The sequence below is a fragment of the Mustela putorius genome, unplaced genomic scaffold (assembly GCF_011764305.1).
Source record: "Mustela putorius furo isolate JIRA1106 unplaced genomic scaffold, ASM1176430v1.1 tig00000275_pilon_pilon_pilon, whole genome shotgun sequence".
Taxonomy (NCBI): domain Eukaryota; kingdom Metazoa; phylum Chordata; class Mammalia; order Carnivora; family Mustelidae; genus Mustela; species Mustela putorius.
Genome location: NW_025421341.1, coordinates 33,989,502 through 34,000,337, shown reverse-complemented (window position 1 = coordinate 34,000,337; position 10,836 = coordinate 33,989,502). Strand labels below are relative to the sequence as shown.

Sequence of the window (10,836 nt, the reverse complement as noted above, 5' to 3'; positions counted from 1 at the left end):
ATCCTTGTTCAATAGGATTTTTTTTTTTTTTTTTTTTTTAGGGGGAGGGAGATAGAGCAAGAGAGCTTCTTGTGCAAGTGGAGGGGGAGAGGCAGAGAGAGAATCTTAAGTGGGCTCCACCCCCAGGGCCAAGCCCCACTGGTTGGCGGGGGGCAGTGCTCTATTTCACAACTCTGAGATCATGACCTGAGCCGAAACTAAGAGATGCTTAACCGACTGAGCCACCCTGGCGCCCTCTCCTATACCTTTTTTAACTGGAATTTTTGACATAAGTTAGAGACTCACACGCAATTTAAGAAATAATACAGAGATCCCCTCCCTGTAGGCTGCCCAATTTCCCCCAATGGTACAAGCCATAGATTTTCAGCAATTCGGATATGTTCCCGTTCACATGTACTCATTCCCCTGGGTATGTAGGTTCTACACTCTCTCACGTGCGTGGGTTCACAAACACCGATGCTAGTGAGATGCCGAACAGCTCCAACCCCACAGACTGGAACAGACCGCTTTTTAACCGCGCCCCCCTCCCTGCCACACCCCTGCTCTGTCTCTAGGCCCTTTCCTGCATTTCTAAAATGTCATTTCAAGTAAATTACATAAATGGAATCCTGCAGTCTTTGGGGGTTGAGTTGTTTTTTTTTTTTTTTTTTTTTTTTTTTTCAACTCAGCAAAATTTCCTGGAAATTCATCCCAACATATTCATTCAGACTTTTTTTTTTGGGGCGGGGGGCATGTGGTTTCATTTCTCCAGAGTACATGCCAGGAATGTGGCTGCTGGCGCTCCTCACAGTGACACAAAGTAGTCAGCAGTTGTGATCAGCCTTGGTTTCTTGTGAATTTTGTTGTGTGCCTGAGTGGGACTGGGGGCCAAGGCCCCCCCGCCCCCCGCCTCCGTCACTGGCAGTCAACAAAGTCTGTTTGTTCACATTCAACACAGCTGCATGGGGCCACGGTGGGGGGGTACTCTGCCCCGAGCCAGTCAGGCCCTGGTGGGCTTAAGTCACCTGTGATGACATGGGTTGTAGTCCTTCCTCTGGGGCCTGGGATTACAAGTCAGCAGGCAGCAAGTGTGTCCTGGTGTGGAGTGAGAGATAATGCCTCTGGGTAACTGTCATCCCAGGTCAGGGGACGCCTGGCCCTGTGATGCCCTGCTCTGTGATGCCCGCGGTCTGCTTGGCCTGGTCTCACTGCTCCCTGGGGAGGAAGGGCCATGGAGGGGAAAAGTTTGCTGAGACAGGTTCTGGAGCTCAGAACGTAGTACATCTAAGGCCTGAGTTCAAGCGCACAGTGGGATACACCTGGTAACTCCAGGGGTTACACTGTGCCAAGTCGCTTGGGAATTTCCTCATGCTGGGAATTTTGATCCTGTGTGAAATAAGCATCAGCTCTGTGTTTGGGGTCTGAGAGGGTTTGCAAAGCCCAAAGACAGGCCCCGGAAGGCAACTGTTAATAACAGGAGCCCATTACACCAGCCTTGGCAACTGAGGTTTGGGAGGGGGCATGGGCCTCTGATGCTCACAGGCCCCTTGCAGCAGCCCTCACCAAACTGACCGCTAGAGGGCTCAGTGAGGGTCCTGGAGGCAAAAACCAGAAGCTGGGCAGCTACGTGGTTTAAAGGGGACAATTTTATACAGTGAAAGTCTCCTGAGCACCCACCATATGTAAATCATGCTGGAGGTCTAGCTGAGTCCATCAGACCCAACCAGTGAGGGGCTTCCTGTCTAGAAGGGGGGGGGTGATACATAAACTGAATTCTGTTCCTGGACACTGTCCCAGGGAAAGAATGGGGGTTCCCCTGAGCAGAGTCAGACCCTCTTGGAGAGGAGCAGGAAGTATTGGCAGGGGGAGGGGGTGGTGGATTTGGGCAGGACAGAAGCCTGCGTGTAATGCCCATTGACAGATTGGGGCTGGGCTGTGCCTGGGAGCGGGTGCAGCTGGAGGGACACATGAAGAGGAGGTGCTTGTGGGGTGGGGAGTGGGAAGCCTAGGCAGGGGCGGGTGAGGAGTCACTGGCAGAGGAAAGATGACGAACACAGTGGAGGAAGGATGTTGGCACATCATGTGACTTTCTGTACTTTGGCCTGAGGGATCCGCCCTCTCCTTGGTGCCTGCCCTCCCTGCTGGCTCCCTCCCTGCAATGCCCCTCACAACAGCCACACTCCAAATCCCTCTTCTGTGACAGTCATTGTCTGCCAGCCCCTCTCCAGTCTGCCTCCCCCAGCTCTGGCTTCTCCTACTGGATGGTTTCTTCACAGAGGGTGGTAACAAAAAGGTGTTCAACGGATGCAGAATTAATCACATTACAGACCCCCAGGTTGCCAAAGACCAAAAAGCATGCTGGGGCCTGGGCTCTCTCTCCATCACTTATAATGAATGGTCCTTTGGTACTTAACCTCTCCCAAGCCTCGATTTCCTCATCTGTGAAATGGGAAAAAGAATAGTAACGACATCCCAGGGCTGTGAGCACAGGGCTGTGAGACAGACGCAGTTCTGGAGGGGGAGGGAAAACTTCTGAATAAAGGCAGATCTTGAACATAAAATTAACTGAAAAAAATAATAAAAATTAAAAGTAGAGTGTGTTTGAAAGCCAGTCGGTCGAATGTCAGACAGAGTGGCTTTTTCCTAGAAAGCAAGTATTTGTAATTAAGGTCTGTGTGGGCAAGGCCTCCTTCTGGGCCATTCCACCTACCTGTGTGGCAGGAACATCTAGGCACTGCCCCTCCACAGGGGAACTTGGGTCATACATATTCAGGGAGTGCAGAAATGGGGACCATCCACCAGCAGGGCGAGAAACACCACCATACCCCTCCCCCATTTAGTTCCTAGGGGCTCAGCCTGTCCCAGGTGGGGGTGCAGGAATGGGCTGGCATTGTGGGCAGAGGCCCAGCCTCCCCACTCTGCCTAGTGGGAGCTGCCACAGGGCCAAGCCATGGCTCAAGGTCATTCTCCTTTGGGTCATGCGGGAATGATACCTCCAAGGCTGACAGGGGCTTTGGTCACGGATGTACAAGGTGAGGGAACGAAAGCTTACTCCCGGAACTGCATTCAGTACTTTAGCTCTGATTTTTCTATCCTAAGAACCAGGAGGACTGTCTTATTTCAACAGCAGCTTGGTTTGAAAATCTATGAAGGTGAAAATCTCCTCAAGGAGACATTTTGCTTCACGTTCTGTCTTGCGCTTCCATTTCTGTAACTTCTTCAATATTTGGCTCAACGCTTTCCAGAACTGAGCAATGAACAATTTATGAACATTAAAGAACACAACACAATTCATGAAACTGTTTGAGTAAAACAACTTTAAGTAAAACAAATTATTAAAATGGGACTTGCCCCCTCTAAAATTGCTTTTATATATTAAAAAAAAAAAAAAAAGCACCACCAAATGATAAAAACTCATAAAGAGAGAAGGTTCAAAAAGATGATCTTGCAGGAAAGTTTTGAATATGTCGCCTGACTCACTTATGTGCAAATTCAAACTCATCATTCCAAGTACTTCATGTACTCTTTCCCCAACCCCCATCTCCAGAATCGTCTTTATTGTTGTGAAAGGCAGCTTTCTCCTTCTCTTCGTCAGGGCTAGCCTCTTTCATCTGCTTCAATATCCCTCTCACCTTCATTGACCCTGAAATCTGTGACTGTGTTCATGAACTGGGACTCTGTAGTCAGTGCTCAGTGGGGGCCTGAAGTTTAGCTCTCGTGCAGAGTCACATTGCATGGGGAGGCCCATAGCCTTACCTGTGGTTCTGTCCCCCCTTCTCTCCCCCCCGCTCCAGCTGCCTTGGCTCAGATGGGGAGCCAGCACAGGCCCTAGGGGCTCCACTGAGACAACCAGTGGGGCCTGTCCCCCACTCAGACTGCCACCTGAGTCTCTAAGTAAAAGGCCTTAGGCAGCATTGGAACTCACTGGGAATATGAGGCCACCTGTCAGCAGGAATTTTATCTTACTTACTGGAATGATGGACTGTTTACTATCCCTGTTGCTGAATGTACAAAAAGCCTTTTAAACCAACTGTAGATCCATTCCTGCTAAGAAAAAAGATTTTAGCGGTGGGGGGGGGGGAGTTGTTTGGGTTTTTATTCTTATCCAAGTTATACACGAATATAATTTAAATTACCAAAATGCTCTGTAAGTTTAGGTTAAAAAAACAACAACAAACAGCGGTTCCCTGTCTCCCTCCCTGCATTTTTCCATCTCTGAGGCAACTACTTTCCTCTTTTGGCTTTCTGTTGGTTATTTATCACTGTTTCTAAATCATTTCTTCATTTTCCCATCATAAGCTCTATCTATTGACACATTCTACTGATCTTCTATTCTTGGTTATCTAGAATCAGCCCCAAACAACCTCACACATTTATTGGATCACAGATCTGCAGTCTGGGCAGGGCTTGGAGAGGACAGTGTGTGTCTGATCAACGGGGCTTCGGCTGGTTGGGACCGCTTCCAAGATGGCTCCATCACAGGGCTAAGGAGCTGGCTTCCTTCCATGTGGGCTTCTCTATGGAGTCGCTTGAGCTTCCTCACAACATGGCAGCTGGATTCCAAGAGCCAGGGAGTAGAAGCTTCCAGGTCCTTAAGGCCTGGGTCTCGAAACTGGCCCAGGGTCACTTACACCACATTTCTGCTTCTTAGCGGCCACCGAGCCCGTCGAGATTTAAGGGGGAGGCACAGAGACTCCTTTGCATTTATTGTATTTATGTTTATTTAGCAGTTTCATTGAGGTATAATGGACAAATTGTAATTGTATATATCTAAGACGTACAACTTGATGATTTGATATATGGACACTGTGCAGTGATCACCACTGTCAAGCTCATTAACATTATCCGTCACCTCAGAGCGATCACATTCTTTCCGTGGTGAGTACGCTGAAGATGGACCTGCTCTGCGGCTTTCCAGCCCACAGCACCGTGTTGTTAACAACACCACCGTGTTGTGTAGTAGCAGATCCCCAGACTAGTTTATCTTACAACTGAAACTTCATCCCCAACATCTCCCCATTCTTCCTCCCTGCCTTGGCCCTGGAAAGCAGCCTTCTCCTCTGCTTTTATGTGTTTGATTCTCGTAGACTCCACACATAGGCGAGGACATGCGGTGTTTGTCTCAAGCCGGGCCCGTTTCACTCAGCAGAACAGCCTCCAGGTGCATCCACGCTGCCACAACTGGCAGGATGTCCTTCTCATAGCTGGACCATATTTCATTGTGTGTACATAACATATTTTCTTTACCGGAGGCTGTTGCCCCGTCTAGGCGGCTGTGAGTTCTGCTTCCCACCCACTGTGTGGTTCTAACCCACCGCACGACTCTGCCTCATGCTCTCAATTCCCAGTAGCGGCATCTGAGGCTCTCTTGTCCCCAGAAGGAGTCTGAACTCTGGCCTCTGCTGTCCCCACCCCTCATCTGCCCCGTCCATCCCCCGTTGTCCCCTAGGGCGCTCCTCTTTGCCTCCTCTGGTGGGAGCCATTCTTGCCTGTGCCTCCAGCACCTGTCCATGCCAGCTCTGTCCCATCTTGGATCCGCTCCCTCTCTCAGGCCCTCATCTCACCTGGAATGTCACAGCCCCTCTAGCCTGAGCTCCTGTCCTGTGGCATCACTGCTCTGCACTCGTGGTAGCTACAGCAGGCGTCTGCTGCTATGTCTCCTCGGGGGAGGAGACATAGCCTCTTCCTGGGCCCTGGTCCCCAGGTTCTTGCCCATCCCTCCCAACTGCCAGGGACCACAGGAGCTCCCACTCAAGGTACCATGACAGCTCTCTGATGGGCCAGGGCTGGGCAACCACCCCACTTTTTCCTGGGGTCTTAGAGCTGGGAGGGTGGGCTGCAAGATACAGAAGGTAGACACTTCCAGAAGGTCACCATGGGGGAAGTGATCTACACCAGGAGAAAATGAGGCAGAAACAGAGAAGGGCACAGGGCCACCCCAGGTGACTTGGAGGTGTGGTGCCTCCCTGTCTCCCCAACATGGGCTTTCCTGCCCTCCTCTGGTAGTTCTGTCCAGCCTTCCCTTCTTCCCAGAGCCACTTTGCACTGGGTTTCTTTCCTACATAATCAAAAGACAGGAGTCCTCCTGAAGCCTCAGGACCCCTCTCTCTCTGGCTCCTCCTTCCCAGGCTCCTCGCATCCCACCCTTCTCATCTTCCTGATCCCAGATTTTCAGTCCTGAGCCTTCCCAGGCTGACCCTTCCCAGGGGTCAGGCGGGAGGACATCCCACCTGAGCACCACTCTCCCTGAACCTCAAGGCCTGCCTGGGTTTCCCCAACCACCCCTGGTGCTGCACCCCACACCCTCCACTCCCCGCCCCTGCCTCTGTGCAGGGGGTCTATTCTCAGCATGGAGTCTGGAGATGCTGGCTTGCGCCCCTCATCTGTTCATCTGTTCCCAGGTCTACCCCCGGGGGGCAAGGAAAGCCCTCACCGCCCCAGTTTGAACTGGGGCGGTGAGGGCTTTCCTCGATCACTCTGCACCTGTGCTTGGCCTGCCCCTCCCCGCCCCCCCACCTCGACAGCACTGGGCCTCAGGGCCGGGGCTTGCAAACAGCCACAAGGCTGCTCCCTAAGGCTCTGGCCCCACAGGACACCACCTCCTGCTTCACCTTCATGCCATCACCACCGCCTCTCGCACTAGTGACCCTGCTCCTCCTTCGGACAGCAGCCCCACGAATAGAGCTTTGCAGTCACTCCCTGCTCCCTGCTAAGTAAAGGAGGGAGGGAACAGAGGCCTTCCCGGCACAGCCTTGGTTAGAAACCTTCAGTGGCTCTGCGTGGTCATCAGACAGAGTGCCAACTATCTGGCCCTCTCAGAGGGGCCGTGGGATCTACCTTTCCAGCGTCTTCTTGTGTGTCCTCTTAGCACTCTGACCTTGACCTTCATAGTTCCTGGTTAGGCAAGCAGCTTCGAGCCTCAGTTCCTTCACCCCGGTGGGGCGGGCCCATGCATGGTCTTCTGGCTGCTGCATCTTCAGGGCTAGGAATACACTCTTCAGCCTCAGGACTTTGCTAGAGCCTGTCCCGCTGTGATGCTATTTGCATCTCTGCTCCCTCCACCATGGCGACCTGACATGGCCCCTTGAGGAAGACAGAGCCTTCCTGGCTCCTATCTGGGCACAGTTTACACTTCTGTCAAATGAAGCAGGGGTGGGCTGGGTGGCCATGGCCCCCGTGGCTCTAGCGTGGCTCAGGGTGACACCCACCTCTGCCCAAGCAAGTCCTGGCGGCCAAGTTGTGCCATGCTGACCAAGTTGGCTGGGCCTCACCAGGGCTCAGGGGGTGCCTGGGCTGTAAGGACCAGGGTCCATTCTGAGTCCATGTTGCTCAAGAGGGAGCCCAGGGGCTCTGACCCACAGCCTCCCTGATGGGTGTCACTCCACGGGGGTTCTGCTCCACCCTCTCCCCCCAGGCTCTGCGGGAGGCCGGCAGGGGACAGCCTCAGTGCAGAACACCAGTGCCCTTCCTCAGAGGGTAGGGCAGTATGAGGGGATGGGGACAAGGTTGAGGTGTCTTGCCCTTGGGCTCTGTTGGGTTGCCTAGGACAGGAAACACTCAGAAATCTTCTCATCCAAACACGAAACCACCAGACCCTCGCACCTATCTTCCCTTCAGGTCCCTGGTTGCAGGAGAAGGCTCTGGGACAGGAACAGAGACGGGTGGTGGCCTCAGGGATATCTTGGGGGTGGTGAGATGGACACTTGGAAGACTGGGTAAGGTGTTGGAAGAGAAAAGAATGGAAGGCAGGATGGTGGCGTGTCCTCCATTCCCTTCTGACACCTGGCCCAGGGCTTCCTGTGCAGGACAGAGGCAGCCATGCCATCCGTCCTCCGGAGCCCGCGAGGCCCTCCTAAGAGGTACTGTACTGAATTTTTCTTTGAAGAGCATTCATTGCAACCCGATCAAATGGGCTTGTTAATACTGACCCCCAAGGAAACGGCATGGAGGAACAAGGGCCAAGGTCTGGTTTCCACCGGGTTTCTGGCAGTCCTTTGGGAAGCCAGCCTGTGGTTTCCTAGCTGGGCGGGGAAGGAGTGCAGGCCAGGGTCAGGCCAGCTGGGGAGAGAGCACAGGTCCCCAGGTCCCCAGGGGTGGTGCAACTGGGGGGTGCTCAGGATGATGCCAGTCAGGTGACAAGACCAAGTTAGGGCCACCAGGCACCCCTCTGCCCCTCCTTGGCTGGGAAGGTCAGGATGAGGGCCTTCCTCGTCTCTGGCAGACCCAGGTCCCTCTGTCCCCTGTTCCTCAGGGCCGCCAGGGTACAGGACTGGCACTGGAGGGTGAGCCACCAGCTTGAACCCAGGCCTGTGGACTGGGCTACTCAGAGCTCTGGCCTGGGACCTGAGGGAGGGAGAGTCGCAGGACCCCTGCCGTCCCTCCTGAGGCCAGCAGGCAGAGGAGCTGGTGGGGGTGGGGCAGACAGTCACTTTCAGCTGGGTGATGGGTGAGCTTTGCTGTCTTGCATACTAATTACATTTCTAATCAGCCAGAACGAGGCACAGGCATCGGTCTGACATGTGGCCAGCTCTGTGAATCATCCTGGAACTGACAGGAAGGTTCTGGAGGAGGGTGGTGATCCCAGCTCAGCTGCGAGGGGTACAGCCTGAGCCAGGTCCCTTGTCCTGGGTCCAAGGGGCACCCTGCTGTCTAGGCCTCCCCATAGTGCCCCACACACCAGACAGCCATTCACACTTGATTTTATTCCATGACACTGATTTGCTGAAAGTCCCCGGTTTCCTGGGCAGGGGAAGGCAGTGGGTGGCCTGGCAGAAGGGGGGGCTGGCCTTCCCAGGAGGACCGGGTCCCGTTCTGCTCCCAGAAAGCATGAGCCAGGCCTCAACCTTCCATCCAGCCCCACCCTCTCCCCTCCAGTTTGTTTAAAAACTGAGCTGCAAAAATAAAATAGAATGAGGAAATAAAAACAAAACCCTGAGTTGTTAAAAACCAAATTAAAAATCCCCTTTGGTGTCGAAAGGTCCTATTCCTAAAAGCCGGCGGGTGGGACAGGGGTGTGTGGGTGGGTGTGGGCTACGCAGGAGGCCTCAGGCCTGCAGGTCACCAGCGACACTGGCATCTGGCTGCTCCCCCTCCTGCCGGCCCAGGAGGCCCTCAGTGCCTGGCCGCTTGAGGACGGCGCTGTACTTGAGGGCAGTGGTCTCGGCCTGCAGTACCACCTCGACCAGGCTGAAGATGGTGACGACCTGTGGCAGAGCAGAGCCCAGCTTGGTGACACAAGTGCGTCATGGGGAGCTGGACAGGGGGTGGGGGGTGGGGGGGTGGGAGGGGCAAGAGCTTGTGGCTGGGGCCCAGCCCTGCCACTGTCCTCTTAGCTGGGCCCCAGGTCCACTCACCCTCCCCTCTGGGCCTCTGTCTGTCTGTCTGCAAGCAAGTACTGAGGCCATGGCCCTGGAGAGAAGTCAGGGAGCCAGACATGGCTGGGTGTGTTGTCTGGTCACAGTGAGTGCCTCGGCTCTGGGAACAAGGAACTGGGGTCTAGGGCTGGCCTTTAGAGCGTGCAGTGGGTGAAAACCACTGTATGCAACTTCTTGGGTATGAGATCCACAGTTTTCATTAGATTCCCAAAAGGATCCCCAAAGTTAAAACTCTGCTTTAGAGGGGTAGGCAGAGCCCCTTGTCTGTCCCCATGGTGGGGTGGGGTGTGGGGAGTGGGGGAAGTGGCCCAGGGCAGGGAAGGCCGTACAGGAAAGCTCTGGCTCCAAGGAGGGGATATTGGTGAGCTCGGCTGGTCTCCACACATAGAGCCTGAAATCCCACAGGGGAGCCTAAGTGCTGGGGTGTGGGGAGGGGTGGGAGGAGGGCTCAGGAAGAGCTAGAGGGCAGATGGTAACACCATGGTTTTTTGGAAAGGCTGCCCCACTCCCGGGTTCTGACCTGCTGCACTGGCTCCAGGTCCGTGTCCTCAGGCTCCCAGACAAGTTTGAGCTCCGGCTTCTTGCCCACCTTTTGGAAGTGGTAGGACCGCAGGGGCAGTGCCTGGGGGTCCACATACCTGCGTCTCAGGTTTTAAGCTCTGGGCACCACCTCCTAACCTTTGACCCTGCAACCCTCCCCCTCTACCCCCCTGGTTGGAGGCAGCCCCCTGCCTTTGCCTGCCTCCCACTGGCATAGAACTGCCCCAAGTGCTGAATGTCAGGGGCTCGGGCACCTAAGGCTAGAGGGGTGCTGACCCCTGTGGGCACCGGGTCTGTTAGCATAGGCTGAGGGCTGGCCTCTCTGCAGCCCTAGCCCTGCCTGACGACTGACACCTGAACTTCTGGAGCCCTGACAGATCCCCAGTGGGACTCGATTCTGTCCCTTCTGATTTACTGTATTAACTTCATGCTTGCTCCACTCTGTGTGCTGGATTTCAGGAAATTCAAAGCCAGAGTCAGGGCCCAGGGGGGTGACCCGCTAACCACAAGGGTACAAAATACCCTTGGGAAGAACCTTGAATAAACAGCCACACAGGGCAGGACCCAAGGCAAATAGTGGTCTCTTCTGTCTCTTCAGGGGACAGAGCTTCCAGAGTGGCCATGGATCATTTTTTCTGATCTTTCCTCCCTTCACATTCCCACAAGGAATTCCCCAAAGCTTGTGTGCTCTGCCATCCTGCACTGGTCTGGGAGGGGCCTGTTCCTTGAGCCTGACTCCTGGCCCGGATTTCTCATCCCAGGCAGGTATAGCGGGGTGTCCCAGTGCAGCCCATCAGGTGGGCTTGGTGCTGGTGGTGGAGGGCAGCAAGCTCAGGGATGGCATGCCCTCTGCCTCCACATGGCCAGCGTCACCACCACGGCTTGTATTCTCCAGAGCCAGTGATGACAGCAAGGACCCCGGCCTATGCTCCTATTCTCCATG

General features: G+C 54.4%; 1 protein-coding gene across 6 annotated transcripts in view; it reads right to left on the bottom strand.

The window, feature by feature from the left end:
* Positions 1-8,662: 8,662 nt before the first annotated feature.
* The window catches only part of DIS3L2 (DIS3 like 3'-5' exoribonuclease 2), a 366,495-nt gene continuing 364,321 nt past the window's right edge, over positions 8,663-10,836 (bottom strand). For all 6 annotated transcript variants that reach the window (XM_045078897.1, XM_004773468.3, XM_045078901.1 and 3 more), the window contains 2 exons: positions 9,874-9,975; positions 8,663-9,182 (listed from right to left, as the gene is read on the bottom strand). In XM_045078897.1, the coding sequence (XP_044934832.1) occupies positions 9,024-9,182; positions 9,874-9,975 (261 nt within the window). In that variant the 3' untranslated portion in view covers positions 8,663-9,023. The remainder of the gene's footprint in view (positions 9,183-9,873; positions 9,976-10,836) is intronic.